General features: G+C 39.1%; 1 protein-coding gene across 1 annotated transcript in view; it reads left to right on the forward strand.

The window, feature by feature from the left end:
* Positions 1 to 16,880, forward strand: part of GRIN2D (glutamate ionotropic receptor NMDA type subunit 2D) — a 441,978-nt gene that overhangs the window by 346,236 nt on the left and 78,862 nt on the right. Inside the window, exon 8 of the mRNA XM_040325680.1 lies at positions 11,801 to 12,030. Coding sequence (XP_040181614.1) covers positions 11,801 to 12,030 — 230 coding nt within the window. The remainder of the gene's footprint in view (positions 1 to 11,800; positions 12,031 to 16,880) is intronic.

The following is a 16,880-nucleotide window of genomic DNA, read 5'->3' on the forward strand; positions in this document are numbered from 1 at the left end:
ATGCACATATTACATTTACCTGACATATAATCTGAAAAATAGAAATAGTGTTACTTAAGGCCTAGCTTACACTTGTGGTTGTGGTGGTGGGAACAGTTGGCGGTAAAAACAGGTGGTTGAGTCTTGTTTTAAAGCCCCCCCCAAGCTGCAAAGACAGTCGGGAGGGGGGGTATACACATGTCATGACCTCTATTCCTTGTGCAGCTAAAATGATCTCCTGTTTTTAAAGTGTTCCACCACAAATCAATTTTCAGAGGGCTAACACTAGTGTAAATGAGTCCTTAGATTTTTGTTTAACCTGAGAGTGGACAGCTGCGGGAACATAATCCTGAGCATCCAGGATAGATAGCCTAAAGCTTAGACGGGGTATATTACCACCTGGGTAGAAATTTAAGGGCGGTCTCCCTAATCGCAAGTGATTTGTGCAAATTATCCAGCATAACATCCCATTCCTCAGGAGTAAATTGCACGTCGCAATCAGTCTCCCATTTTCTCAAATAGGGGAGCACACTAGCAAAGCTGGAAGCTGAACGATAAAGGTCTGAAGTGAGAACTCTACCTCTAGGAGAGTCACGGCAAATCTGGATAATAACTTGAATCAGTAACATTGATTTCCCATTGTGGACAGGTGCCCGAGACAGGTGGAATAGTGTTATGAGAGAAATCATGAGTCGAAGTATAAGAACAGTACATACAGTGTATACAGTGACAAGCCAGTCTTATCAGGATTTTATGTTGCCTGTCCTATCCCCTTGAGTGAATATTGATTTGTTTTATTTGTGTACAGTATTTCATCTTTCCACATTGTTTATCATTAGGTGTTGCCAGGGTCATAGCAAGGGTGGATTCCACCTGAGTAAGCAGTGTGCAAGAAGTTTATCATATTCTTGCGTTTCCCTAAAGATTGTTTCTAGCATCTCAGTGCAGGCTGTGCAAGATCTTTGGAGTATGTGAATCAGGTCAAGAAAAGGCTACAACTGTGGTTTGAAGATAGCTGTTTACTAAAAAAATTGAAAAGGATCAGATTATTAAGAAGTGAAATCGAAAATAAATGTAGACAGCTTCTGGTAAAGGTACCCTTTTTCATAGAATAATTTAACATTTATGATCAGGGAAGATACATGTCATCAAGTAGTGCCAGACTCTACAGATGTCTTTAGGATTTTATAGGAGAATGCTATTTATAAATGTTTATTTTCCATTTTCTGAATGCAACACTATTGGGAAATGTGCACAACCTAAATCTTAATTTCAATTAAAATCTGACACTTAACCATTTATTTTAAAACAAATTGAAAAAAATTAAAATAAAGCTTACACTAAGGATATTACAGATACTAAATATTGTAATTCAAACTAAACATTTACTAACACATATGACAACAACGAATTGATATTAACCTCAGACAGCAACTCTTAATACTCATATATCTTAAATAAATATATTAATGACTAATTAAAAAACTATCCCAAACTATTAGGCCTCGTACACACGGCCGAGGAACTCGACGTGCCAAACACATCGAGTTCCTCGGCCAGTTCAGCACTGAAGCCGCCGAGGAGCTAGGCGGGGCGAGAGCTCCCATAGAACAACGAGGAAATAGAGAACATGTTCTCTATTTCCTCGCCGAGCTCCTCGTCGGCTTCCTCGGCCGAAAGTGTACACACGGCCGGGTTTCTCGGCAGAATTCAGCCAGAAACTCGGTCGGAAGCTGAATTCTGCCGAGGAAACTGGTCGTGTGTACGGGGCCTTAGAGTTGATATACCATTCAGTATATTGAAAGTCCAAATGAAAAGAACTCACTACTCCAGGTGTAACTAATACGCCCACTGGAACATACATCTGAGTGCTAGCCCTGGCTCGCCTCCATGGTAAATTGTCAAAATAAGAAACGGCTGCACCTCACGTGGGCTTCAATCAAAGTTTATTGGAATATTAAAATATCCTAAATGACACAAGAGGACACCATCAGTGGTTAAGGTAGATGCGTTTCACACAACAGAAATGTGTCTAACCATTACCAGTACATTTAAATGTAGGCATGAATTGTATCTCCACCAAGACTAAAGTATAGTCCATAAATTGTTTCCATCACTTATAAAAATGATTAACTTGTTATGATTTAAGAGTTCAACACTTCGTTTTTTTGCTGCTGTTTCTACTCCCTGTTGAACAGGACACATTTTGATCCATGTATGATCAGCTTTAGGCTTGTTTTGGGGTTGGACGCAAATCCTATTATTACATTTGCAAACCTTCAGGGATACATGTTGAAAGGTGCATGTGTTTGCAGTTTAACCACTTGCTGAACATATACTGTATATATAAGGCAGCAAGGTGGCTCTCCTGCACTGGATCTCGTACGCCATTCCTAGTAAAAACAATAAGTAAATACAAATTCCATAAAATTATCCCATAGTTTTTAGATGTTATTACTTTTGCATAAACCAATCAATATACGCTTATTGGGATATTTTTTACCAAAAATATGTAGCAGAATACATATTGGCCTAAATTTTAAGATTGTTTATTGGATATGTTTTATAGCAGTAAGTAAAACATTTTAATTTTTTTCAAAATTGTCAATCTGTTTTTGTTTATAGCACAAAAAAGAACAATGTCAGAGGTGAGCAAATACAACCAAAAGAAAGCTCTATTTGTGGGAAAAAAGGACATACATTTTATTTGGGTACAGCGTCGCACAACAGTGCATTATTCAGTTAAAGTAACGCAGTGCAGTTTTGCAAAAAATGGCTTGGTCAGGAAGGGGGGAAAATCTTCCGGAGCTGAATTGGTTAACATCAGAGTTTTGAGATATGTTTGCACTTTTTGGGATGAGTTTTTAGAGGAGAGCTGTTTCCTCATTTGCAACACGATCATTAAGCTTTCCGGTATGAATTTATACTTCAAAAGAGGAAACAGTGCCTTAAGTGATAGAACATAGAGGTAAAAGAAGACAAGATTATTTTCTGTTTCTAAATAAAGAAACAGATCAAGTATATAAAATCTACATCCCTGCACTGCTCCCTCAGTTTCTTCAGAACCAGAAAGTGACCATAGGTCCCAGGCAAAATTCAGTACTGTCTCAGTCAGCCCAGTCATTTTTGGGCATAGGTGACCATAGCTCCAGAATGCCCAAGATAAGTTAGATCACGGTATAACAGTGTATATTGTGGCCTGTGTTTCTACACAAGCCTTGCAAAAAGGAAGCCCTATCAAATAATATGTGAAAACCTAATGCCCTGTATACACGATGGGTTCGTCTGATGAAAACTAACCAAAGTATTTTTTTATCAGATATCCGATGAAGCTGACTTTCAACAGTCTTGCCTACACACCATCGGTTAAAAATCCGATTGTGTCCAACGCGGTGACGTAAAACACAACGACGTGCAGAGAAAAATGAAGTTCAATGCTTCCGAGCATGCGTCGACTTGATTCTGAGCATGCGTGGATTTTTGATCAATGGATTTCCCCACAGACGATCGTTTTTTTCTATCGGTTGTTTAACCATATGAAAAATTTAAAACAGGTTCTATTTTTTTTCACCGATGGGAAAAAACCTGATGGGGCCCACACACGATCGGTTCGTCCGATGAAAACGGTCCGTTTTCATCAGACGAACCGATCGTGTGTACTGGGCATAAGTGTTCAGAGTTGGAAGGGCACTGCAGAGTAACCATAGCTTTATAAGGGCATAAAACTGTTCAAGTGGCACATGAAAAAGTCTATCAGTATGGTAAATTACACTATAAAATCAGTGACCTCAGCCAGTATATAGCTTTCATATACACAATGTGGTAATGAGAGATGGGACATGGCAAGGAGAAAGAGCAGTGCCATATACTGTAACAAGATGTGACTTATTTGTAGCATGATGTTCTAAGGCAAAGAATTAAAAATAAGGCCAATCCATTATTTTGTACAGTAGCCACCTGCAGTTTATGTCCACTGCATTCACTGATAACTGCTTGTCAACAATCTTAGAAAGTTTCTAATGCTAACGTGTATTTTATATTTCCTGCTGTTTTAAAGAAATTTGTTACAGGCTTTTTTTTTTAGGCCTGTAACAAATCAAAATGACAGTTTCTTGCTTTCCTGTTTTGATGGCTTTAGCAATAAATGTAATATATTTGCGCATAAATAGATCAAAACAAGCCTCCAAAAAAAACCTCCCAGTTAAAATCTATTTGTGGAAGTCAAATTAATTACCATAATTTTAAGCAGAAGTGGTGGTATCTTTTCAATTTTTTTTTTTTTTCTTGGGTGTTCAGCTATACCATAGTGTTGATGTGTCTAATTGATCATAATTTATTACCGGTGATTGTATAAACTTATTTAGAACCAAAGCAACCCTGTAATTAAAATTCTGTTATGGACAACCATAAAACACCGGCTGTCACATAGATGGATTCTGACAAAGCATTTGACAGCATCATTTATGTTGAGTCCACATTCTGCTTTCTAGGGAAATTATAAATTACTTTTGGTTCATTCTGTGCTGTCTTGTTTACTGTTAAAGAGAACCATTTACAAAAGAAGAGCAATGTTCTTTAACACATTTGGGCTTAACTGACAACATCTATCAAAGATCGGTGGTGTATGCTGAGCAAGGATTGATGGGCTTTTAAATATTGTTTCCCAGTCAGTTGGCTCATCTTAACTGTCCAGCATACTTTTTTGTTGCCTAAAAACTGTCTTTATGATCTTCTATCCTGTTTCAATTTAGCCCAGTCTATAGTCTTCCATTAACTTCAACATACGATTAGACTGCAATGTGATGCACTACGGTAGCACTTATCACCTGTCCCACTTTTCAACCTTACGCAAAAAAAATTTGAAATACTAAGGGGTTCATCCGTAGAAGCTATGCAATTATCTTATCTGCTTTTCTTGACAATCACCCTTTTAAACAAGGAGCTTGTGGGAAAAAGATATCAATGCCGGTGTAAGTCTTTCTGAATCTGACTAACTGTTTCTAAGGTGGTCCTTTTAAAGGTGAACACAGGCAATATGTGTGGCATGTTTGGTGTTCCCCCACATTGGAGAGCAAAGTGGGCTTGAATCTCTCTATATCGGCCCATAGCAATTAAGAAAAGACATCTTTCATCCATTTAAAGGTGTTAAATCGATGAAAGATAATGGGCCGGATTCAGATACATTAGCGTATCTGTTCGGCCCGCGTAACGTATCTCCGATATGTTACGCCGCTCTAACTTTGGGCGCAAGTTCTTTATTCACAAAGAACTTGCACCCTTAGTTAGAGCGGCGTAGCGTATGTGTTGCAGCGTAAGGCCGCGTAATTCAAATGGGGATGTAGGGGGCGTGTTTTATCTAAACTTCGGCCATACGTAACATTGGCTGCGCCTCATAGACCCAGGGGTAACTATACGCCGGAAAGAGCCGAACACAAACGACGTAAAAAAAAAGCGCCGGGCGGTCGTTCATTTCTGAATCGGCGTAACTCCTCATTTGCATATTCGTCGCGTAATAATACGAAAGCGCCACCTAGCGGCCGGCCTGGAATTGCAGCCTAAGATCCGACAGTGTAAGACACTTACACCTCTCGGATCTTAGGGATATCTATGCGTAACCTGATTCTATGAATCAGGCGCATAGATACGACCGTCGGAATTCGAAGATACGACGGCGTATCAGGAGATACGCCGTCGTATCTCTTCCTGAATCCGGCCCAATGTCTTTGTTGCTGCCCTTCATTATACCTTGCGCATTATGCCCCCTTCTCACGAAGGATCTGTCCAGCCATCTGTATCCGTTCCACTTTTGCAAAGTGGGCACAGACACAGCCTTCACTCCTCTATGGGCAGTTGGATGTAAACATATCACCTGTCTGTTTACACCTGACTGCCTTCCAACACACTAAAAGGAAGGGCAACAGATCCCCATCCATCTGTTTATAGCAGATCAGATTGAATGTAGGTGGGTGTAAATGGACACATGTCCATTTACACCCTCTGCTCCACAGAGGAGAATAGAGGATCTGATCAGTCTGCCTGAAAAACTGTCAGACAAACCCCATGGGACCACTAGAGTGAAAGGGACCTGTTTCTTTGATTTATTAGAAAGAAACGTATTGCTTACATAACAGTTACATATTCACATGTATATCGCACTTTTAAGTACACAATGGGGTTTATTTACTAAAGCTGGAAAGAGCAAAATCAGGCTCACTTCTGCACAGAAACCAATGAGCTTCCAGGTTTTATTACCAGGCGTAATTGAACACTCTGGGGTTACAAGCTCATTGGTTTCTATGCAGAAGTGAGTCTGATTTTGTTCTTTCCAGCTTTAGTATATAAACCCCATTGTGTACTTAAAAGTGGGGTATGCCTGTACACAAGACTCGCAGCTGTTATTGGACCAATGCTTGGACTACATTTTAGCAGGAATATACTGTATACCTTTTATTTAAATGTATTGCATATTAATCTAAAGTACTGAAAAGCTTTTGGTGGCTGATTAATTATTATACTCTTATAGGATTCAAGAACAGTAGAAAAGAAAACCTAAAGCTTAACATGGTAATATATTGTTAGAGAGTTTAAAATTATTAGCTGATGATTTACCCTCAGCAAACTATCTTCAGTTTATAAAAAAATAAATAAGGGCAGTGTCTGGTGTTGTGTTTTATGAACCGCTCTATACTATCCAAGGTACTATGGGCCAGATTCACAGAAGAGATACGACGGCGTATCTCCTGATACGCCGTCGTATCTCTGTGTTCCGGCCGTCCTAACTATGCGACTGATTCATAGAATCAGTTACGCATAGTTAGCCCTAAGATCCGACAGGTGTAATTGAATTACACTGTCGGATCTTAAGGATGCAATTCTAGGCCGGCCGCTAGGTGGCAAAGCCATTGCGGTCGGTGTAGAATATGCAAATGACTAGTTACGCCGATTCCCGAACGTCCGCGCTGCCCGTCGATCTAACTTTACATTGTTTCCGTCGAGATACGCCACGTAAAATTAGGGCTGAGCCCTAGGTGTTCTAAGCCATATTAAGTATGGCCGTCGTTCCCGCGTCAAAATGTAAAAAATCACGTTGTTTGCGTAAGTCGTCCGTGAATGCGACTGATTCATAGATCAGTGCAACGTCATTTAGCGCAATGCACGTCGGGTAATTTACCCGATGGAGCATGCGCAGTACGTTTGGCGCGGGAACGCGCCTAATTTAAATGTGCCCGCCCCATTTGAATTGGGCGGGCTTGCGCCGAGCGCATTTACGTTACACCGCCGCAAGTTTACAGGTAAGAGTTTTGAGAATCAGGCACTTACGCTGTAAACCTGCGGCGGTGTAACGTAAATGGGATATGTTACGCCGCCGTGGAGTAACATAATTCTATGTGAATCTGGCCCTATTATTTTTTTAAGAATGTATATTCCACAAATACAGCTGTCATAATAGGCCTTCAAAGGCTTCGGCTTAGTACTCCTGTTTCTGACAGTGCATCCATCCCGTCATCATGTTTATGGAGATGTCACAATTGTAGTTGTCACAATTGAACTCAATGTAAAATATTTTAGTTTATTTTAGATAAACTGGGTATAGGTAAGTTCTGTCTCTCACCTTCTGTTCCAGGTACAACTAGCTAAAAGAAAACCTTCTGAACAAGAACAGATTAAGCATTACAAACTTGGCAGAGGAAGAAAAAGTAAAAATATGTTTTGTTTGCAGGTCTAGCTAGTAGTAATTGGTAACATCCAACTGGACTTGTTCTGTAATGCTGAAAACAATTCACCTCTCCAAAAAGCTTCCTCTATGTGTCACTGTAGATGTTGATTGTTCAAAAACAAATTTTCAGCTGCCTTAACACATTCCATGGAAAATGAATTAGGGCAACGTTACTGGTATGGCTTCAAATGATGGGGTATGTTCCTGGCACTCATTAGAAATACAGGAGCTGCTTAGATAGTGACAGCAACTCGTCAACATTACATAGAAAGTCAAGTTAAAGTGGTTGTAAACCTCAGTTATGAAATTTGAACAAAGCATTGTATATATGTAATGTTTACTTGTCTATCTCCAAGTGTCATTTCTCTCTGGTGCTGTGTTCCACTGTTGTTGTCCACTGTTGTGCCACTGTTATCAGCATGTGTCACTTCTGAGAAGTTTTCTCAACACTTGAGATACATTTGTGATATGGAGGAGAGCTCAGCACACAGCTTGTCTATTCAGAACACAGCTCTGTATCCTTCCTTCATATCTGAAGCCCTCACACAATGTACAACAGCTCTAACTCCACTCCCTCCTCTGTGCTCCTGACAGATGAAGAAGGATTTTATCACAATTATGCACTCTTGAAAGAATGTATAAAGGAGAAGACAATACATATACAATGACTTGGTAAATTATAACCTTTACAGACACATTGCTTGCACATCTATTTTAAAGAGAACCAGTCAAAAGTAGACATTTGAAAGAATCTTTATGCCTACTGAATATCCCTCTCGGGGCAGAAAATCCTAGCTCAGTTTCAGTCTGCAAGAACTACGTGAAAGGCAATGCACTTAGCAGGCTGATGAAAGGAAGTAAAACAGTCATTTAACAAAGCCTCTGGTTTTCTTTTCAGTAATCACAAATTAACAGGACCTTTGTTTTATACTTTTTTGAGTTTCTGTTATTAAAACTTTGCTTAGGCAGAAGTCATAGGCCAACAAAGGACTGGATCTGTTTAAGCTCTGTAAGTAGTTTTAAAGGGCACAGTAATCCATAGTAAGCATGATGTTTGTAGCTAGTTTTGTAGTTCTGTACAGGCCAGATTTTCTTTTGATGCATTATTGAAAAAAAATAAAACCTGTGAGGCTGCATTTACTTTACAAACAAACAAAAGATTTCCAATCTGTCAAGCGAATCCACCTGCTTAGTGGGGCATCTGTCTTCTGAACAGGTGGCTGACAGGTGTCATCCGTTGTGCTCTATGGAGCGGATGAATGGAAATGGACTGCCTGTCCATTTCCAACCATCACCCCGACCGTCCACTTATACAGGCGGGTATAAGTGAACATATGTCCATTTATATTCACCCCCAAATAGAGAACAATGGTTGGTCCACCTGAAAAAACGGACAGGCGGACCTGATCGATCCACTGGTGTGAAAGGGGCATAACAGTGAAAATCAAGGGTGTGCAAAACTGTAAATAAGCAATTTGATCTTAAAATCTAGAGGTTATAATTTACTAACAGCCTTCAGAGTTTGTAAAAGACCCCCCAACCCATAGATTTTCTGCAAGCACATGACCTAAAGAATAAAAATAATAATAATAATAGTGTGTAATAGTGTGACATTTTTACTCTACCCACTATAGTCTCTCCCCCACTTCACCAATCACACACTTTGAAAGGCTTTGCAGTGACTCTCCCAGAGGAAAAGGACTTATTTCGGAGCTCTATGAGTCGGCTGTTAGTACTTCATGTCCCAACTTCCTTTCTTTTATGTCTAAGTGGGAGACTGATTGTGTCACCCAATTTTCACCCAAAGACTGGGAAGCTATGTTGGAAACTTTGCGCAAATGTACAACATCACTTTTGGTCAGGGAGACTGCCTTTAAGTTACCTACCAAATAGTAATATACCTCCTTTACATTATCTACCCAGGAGTCTTGGACTTATGCTTTCGTAGATGTCCACTAGGGTTAAGCCGAACACCCCCTGGTTCGGTTCGCAGCAGAACATGCGAATAGGCAAAAAATTAGTTCGAACGCGCAAGCACCGTTAAAGTCTATGGGACACGAACATGAAAAATCAAAACACGGGACATGAACATGGGAAACTTGCGTTGCACAGAGGGGGAGGGGTCACCCGTATATGTCACTGGGTATCCCCAGAATTTCCCCTTGCGTCGGATGGGGGCGGGGTGGCCCTGCCCTCAGCTATATTAGAGCTGTCAGGCTGGAGCGCGTCATTCTTCGGGTGCCTCCTGCGTGCCTCCCGTTGTATCCTCACTGGAGATCGAGAATGGATTACATAAGTGGAGATTGTGAATGGATTACATCTGTGGAATCTTTTTCTTTTTTTCTTTTTAATAAAGGACTTTTCCCAAGCTGTCTCCTGTGGTTTTTAACATTTTAACACTTTTTTTTGTGAAGTGGTAGGGGTACAATGTACCCTTTACCAATTCACATAGGGGAGGCAGGATCTGGAGCTCCCCTTTGTTAAAGGGGGCTTCCAGATTCTCATAAGCCCCCTCGCTCGCCGACCCCCACAACCACCGGGGAAGGGTTGTGGGGATGAGGCCCTTGTCCCCATCAACATGGGGACATCCTCCCCATGTTGAGGGCATGTGGCATGGTATGGTTCAGGAGGGGGGCACTCTCTCGTCCCCCCTCTTTTCCTGAAGCCTGTCAAGTTGCGTGCTCAATTAAGGGTCGGGTATGGATTTTTTGTCATTTTGGCATGGGGTTCCCTTATAATCCATACCAGACCTGAAGGGGACCCCCACGCCATTTAAAAAAAAGATTGGCGCAGGGTTCCTCTTAATATCCATACCAGACCTGTAGGGCCTGATATGGGATTTGGGGGGGGGGGGGCACGCATTTTTTTTGTTTCGGGGTTCCCCTTAATATCCATACCAGACCCAAAGAGCCTGGTAATGGACTAAGGGGGGAACCCATGCTGGGTTTTTTTCAATTGCTTTTATCTGTATTACTGGGAACCGACAATTTATTATAGCCGCGAGTAGTTTTGAATTACTTTTTTTCCTTTAGAAATGTCATTTTGCGCAGAGACTGTTATAAACACGGGAAACATGCGCTACTTTACAGGCATACTATAGACACCCCCCCAGGTACAAAATGTAATGGAATATTTCACTTTTGTTTTTTCAATGTAAGCATTATTAAAATCACTGCTCCCGAAAAAATGGCAGTTTAAAAAACAAATTGTATTGATACATGTCCCCTGGGGCAGGACCCAGGTCCCCAAACACTTTTTATGACAATAACTTGCATATTAACCTTTAAAATTAGCACTTTTGATTTAATTTCTCTCATAGACTTTAAAAAGGGTTTTCCGCGGCTTTCGAATTTGCCGCGAACACCCCAAATTGTTTGAGTCAAACTCATGTTCAACATGAAGATAAAGCTCATCCCTAATGTCCAGTTAGTGAATCTTTAAAACATTTATTTTGGGATTGTGAGAAATGATCACTAGTTTGCTGTAAAATCTCTGCTATAACTTCTGCAATTTCTAGCCATCCTCTTAGCTTAACAATGCCGATGTGCCTCCTAAGTGTTTTTAACCCAGGGATTTCATGTAGAGAGGAGAGACTTATCCATACAATGTGTGTTGCAACAATATGGGCTATTGCCCTGCAGTGGAAATCATCCATTGTCCCCTTGTCCTTGGTAATAAATAGAATTGATGCTGTTATGCTAATAGAAAGGATTCTCTATACTCTACAATATAGAACGCACCTGTTTTCTCTTAAATTGGATGCTTGGACTACCTACCATCATATGTTTATATCCTGAATTCAGGATGTGCCTTTGTATAGATATCTTATATTATGTGGTTATGTGGATTGGAGTTTTTTTGACTCGTCTACCTGTTGCTCCCTACTTTTTCTGACTTCTTGATATAACCTTGTATTATATGGTAATTTTGCTGCTCACACTGTGCTTCTTGGTTTTTTAATGGATTATGTATACATATTAATCTTCTTTTCTTTTGTATAGGCCTTGTCATGATGCTATGTATTGGATGTGTATGCTTTCCCAATTAACAGTTTGTAAACACAAAAAATGCAAAATACTAAAACTCATTTATGTGTGTTTTTAGGTACAGGAGGTTCAAAGTTCACTATTGGCAAGTCCATCTGGCTACTCTGGGCTCTGGTTTTTAACAATTCTGTGCCAGTGGAAAACCCAAAAGGTACCACAAGTAAAATAATGGTTCTCATCTGGGCATTCTTCGCAGTAATATTTCTGGCCAGCTACACTGCCAATCTGGCTGCTTTTATGATCCAGGAGGAGTATGTGGATACCGTGTCGGGACTCAGCGATAAAAAAGTAAGGGCTTAACAATTTGTGTTGTTGATTTTCATTAAATGTACAAAACAAAGTAGGGAACTTGGTAGTCTATGCTGATTATATATGACAAAAAGATGTTTTAAAGTAGCAGTTGTCAAGAGGATTAGTCTTCGAGACATGCTGATAACTGATTGCTGAACGAATAAAAGAACCATCAAAATTTCACAGACAAGAAAGATCTTTCAGCTGTCCAGGCAGAAAATAAAAGTTTGATACAGACAAAGTATATTATACCATGTTATCAGTAACAAGAAGGAGAAGATCCTATTCATATTCTATTCAAATTTGGATTTTAGTTATTCTTTCAATAACTCAACACATCATCTTAAAGGGAAATTGTAATAGTATTTTCATGTTTTATTATTTGTTTAATGTTTACAAATTTCAAAACGTATTTTTTATTTGTCATGTAATACTTATTACAGGGTGCATTCATTACCCTTAGTTTAAAATGCCCAGCTCTACCTGTATGCTGTCTGACCAACTGTCTTAACCTGCAAGAAACCATACATGTTTTGGAATACATTTAAGTATACAAATTTTAAAACTGATGTTTAATTTACTATTTGTTATTTATGTAAAATCTTAATTCTATAAGTAAACATTTAAAAGTTTTCTAAATTCAATAACAAAATGTTCATAATTTGCAGCTTATCAATCTATAGATGTATTAGCTGCATTTGTTTTCCTAAACTAAAATGTTTTAACAAGAACTGAAAATACCAGTTAATCTTGCAAGAAATGTCACTTCCTGTGAGTTGAACAGGAATCAAAATTAATATATTTTTTAGTGTAAACTACCAATGTCACCACCCCCCTTATAATGGGAAATAACAAAAGTAGACATCCTTGATATTCCACGTGGGTGACAATCATAGTTTCTACAATAGATACAGTGAAGTAGTGAACATAACTAACCAGGGACAGGGAGTGTTTTTTTACCAGGTGAAAATATAGAGAAAGAAGCTTGAAAAAAAATAACAAATGCAGCCACTAGGGATGAGCTTTTACCTAAGTCTGTCCAGATTTGGTCAGCTCATCAGCACAAATCCTCAACAAACAGGCCAGGAATCTGTCTTTTAGCGATGGCCAATCCATCATCAATTACGTCGTCCAACAATGTAAATACAGCATCACTTATCATGACCCACCACCACAATGAACCACTGCTTGCCCCACCTCTACAGTCACCTGCCACATGACAATGTTGCTGTGGTACACTACTGCCACAAAATGACAGATTCCCAGCTGGTTTCTGCTTGTAAACAAAGCAGCCTGGGATCCTGGATGATGTCACTGACATAGTTTTATTAAACATTCCATTAAAAAGGTATGTGATGTACCCCCAGGGGCGGACTGACCATTGAGTCACTCGGGCACTGCCGAGGGCCCCATGCCACTAGGGGGCCCCATTAGGGTTGCCAGGCTCAGTAAAACTAGGGACAGTATGTAAAAATCTGTAAGCCCAGGGGCCCCATAATCTTCTATTGCCCGGGGGCCCCATGAGTTGTCAGTCCACCCTTGTGTACCCCACTATGAATCCAGCATTAATCATGTCATCCAACACTGTAGATCTGGTGTCAATCATGATGATTTGCCACCATGACAACCTGCTGGCCTGATGATATTCACCCACCAAACTACCACCATAAAATGAAAGATCTCCAACTGACTTCTGTTTGAGAGCAAACCAGTTGGGGATCCTGAATGATATGATTGACCAAATATGGTTATGGCCATGTTTGATCAATGGTGTCACCCAGAATCTCTGGTTTGTTTGTTTGTTGGTTTACAAATATTAACACGCTGAGTATCTGTCCGTTAGTAAAGGTAGCACTACTGCCTCAATATAACAGGTCCCTTGTTGACTGCTGTTTGTAAACAAACCATATAGGGATCTGTCATTTAGTGCTGGTAGTGCTATGATGATCTGCTGCCTGACAATGTTGTCCCACTTACATGACAACCCGCTGTCCACTGATTTTGACCTGCTAGTAATTCTGGATGATGCCATTAATTAGGGCCTCCAGCTGGTAAGTTTGCAAACACCAACCAGATTTGCTAGTTAAAAACTCAAGCTGTACCTACAGTTTATAACTTTCTGTAGAACTAATTTCTGAGCTTGCTCGTCCTCGAGCTTGAGTTGAAAACAGGAGATTTTAACAGGAGTCATCAAACCTGTAAGTAACATCTGAAATTTCCTGTTAGTAATATTACTTTTTGTAACTGGGATAATGTGTGCTAGCAAGAATGAAGGTTGTGTGCAGTGCACAGTGTGCTGCACGTATAAAACAATGGAGCAACAGCTCCAGGATGGATACCACTGCAACAGATGTGAGCAAGTTGCCCTTCTGGAAACTCGCATCAGAAATCTGAAAGAGCAAATTGCAACACTGGGCACAACTGACAACCTTGAAAGGGGTCTGAGCAGGTGGCTAGTAGGGTTATTGGGGAGGGTGGAGGGGTAAATCAGGATTATCAGGTAGGAAGATGGGTTAATGTGTTAGGGGCTTACAGAAAAGAAAGGGCAGCCCTGGGTTTGAGCACCCTAACAGACTGTATGCAAACTCACTGCAAAGTATATTGCCATGGGCAATACGTTTAAAGTCTAAAAATAAAACTTACAGTATGTGGCTTATAGCCAAAGTATAAATAATAAGAAAATAACTTAAAAAAAAAATGAAGGAACGCTATCATTATTTCAATGCTACAAAGACTATAACAGAATATGTAAAAGGGAAATCAAAGATGCAAAAAGTAAAAAAGAAAGACATATTGCAAAAGATAGTAAGACAAACACAAAAAAAAAGTAGAGATTTACCTATGAAGCTAAAGAGGAGACCTAGGCAGGTTAGGGGAAGATGATGACAGTAATCTCAAATTACACCTGGAAGTAAACTGCCAAGGTTTCATTTGAGCAAGGTGTGCTGTGAATACAGTTAGTTTTCTTATATTTATCGTTATAATGTAAGAATAATACATAATAAATCTGAGGGGCAACACATGGGAATCTATGTAGTTCACTTTAGGACTGCACATATTTCTAACCTTGCAAAACTGTGATAGTGAGCACATTCAAATCAACTACAACCCCACATATACTGTATACATATGCATTATTTAGAGAGCAGAACAAATTTATAAGAGCTGCATTAAAATATCAAATAAATGTATATAATTAGGAAAGGTTTACAAGTGTTGAATTGCACTGAAATTCTCAGCACTAAAATAGAAAAATGTTTTTAGTTATCCTGGTTTCAAAAGTCTTGCTGTGCTCTCTTCATTTATGTATCCAAACTTATATAAAATTAGTAAACAACAACACTTGAGTTATGTTAAAATAATTCCAAACTCAAAAGAAAATGAAAAAAAAAATATATCTGTGAGACGTGCCCTAGTTTTCTACCTGATAGCCTGAAAAAAGGTGTTTTATTTGTGCTTTGTGCTGTGTCTCTCCACTGTAATGAATGTTTGCAATTGGATCTGCTTCTGATGATCCTGGGAACGCTACTGTTTTGATGTGTCATTTCTGACATTATTCAAAGTGAAAACTCTGGAGGCACTTCCATTTTCCCCAGGTAAATCAAGCTCAGTTTCGTTCTCATCAGAAAGCAACTGTTGGGTTCTGAGCAGTATAAGAATTAGAAACAATTTAACAATTAGTATATAATTAAAATATAGTTAGCAAAAAGCCAAGAATAGTTTCAGGTTTCCTTGATTAAGCCAACTTAGATAGCAATGACATCATGCCTTAAACAGGCAGCTGGCGGATGATATTGTAAGCAGAACAATACAGCCTATCATTAAACATGGCACTAAGTGTCAACTATAGCAGTTGGTCGGTGACATTGTCCTCATTTGAACAGGTGCACACAGACACCATAGAACAATCTTCAATGAAACCACATGGTACCAGGAAAAAATAATGTTGCAGCTTTTAAAGGCAAGGATTAGTCATTCAAAATGTATATATCCTTTAAAACCAAATAGTTATTTAAGAGAAAATTCAGTATAACAGATAACAGATTTAATTCTGAAAGTGTTTTTGAAATATATAACTTCCAGATCGATTTAAAAATAAGTCTAAATATAGACTTACAAAAAGTGGAAAGAACTTAATTGATGCTGAAATCATACAATTTTTTTCTGAGATAATCATGGCGTAATCAGCGCTTTTAATCAACATTACTAGTTGTGTCAATCTTAAATAGGTGTCTTTACCTCTCTTAGTAGATGCTGTGATTTCTCTGATAACAGGTTGTGTTTTTGGAACCATCTAAATTTCCTCCAAGGAAATGTCAAAATATGTTATTAGACTTTTTAAAGTTTTATAAGAGGTATACAAAAAGTTTGTAAATGTCAGTTTTCTTAAAGAAATCTTAGCACAGAGACTTTTTATTTGGCATATTATAAATTGCATTGTGCATAGTCCACTGGGACCATTATTTTTAATATTTGACTAATTTCTGCAGCAATAAAAAAAAAAATCTGCACCATATTACATAGAACATTGATCCTTTTAAATTGGTCCCAAACATTAGCAGAGCTTATAATCAAATGTTCTTACTAAAGTTATATAGACTTGCTCAAAAAGAAAGGACAGTTTTGTTGGAACATTATTAAATTGACAAAGTGACTATGTATTTCTGGTTAACAAAACACAAATTATTTATTTTTGGGGGGAATTTGAGGGAACTCATAAATGGTATCACAGGCACACTTTAGGGTGCAGCATCAAAAGTGCCCCTGCTTGTGCTCAATTTATGTACCTTTCACCAAGAGGCCCATGAATTTGACTGTGTCCCTCCTCAGCCCCTGCGCCTGTTACA

The sequence above is a fragment of the Rana temporaria genome, chromosome 10 (assembly GCF_905171775.1).
Source record: "Rana temporaria chromosome 10, aRanTem1.1, whole genome shotgun sequence".
Classification (NCBI taxonomy): domain Eukaryota; kingdom Metazoa; phylum Chordata; class Amphibia; order Anura; family Ranidae; genus Rana; species Rana temporaria.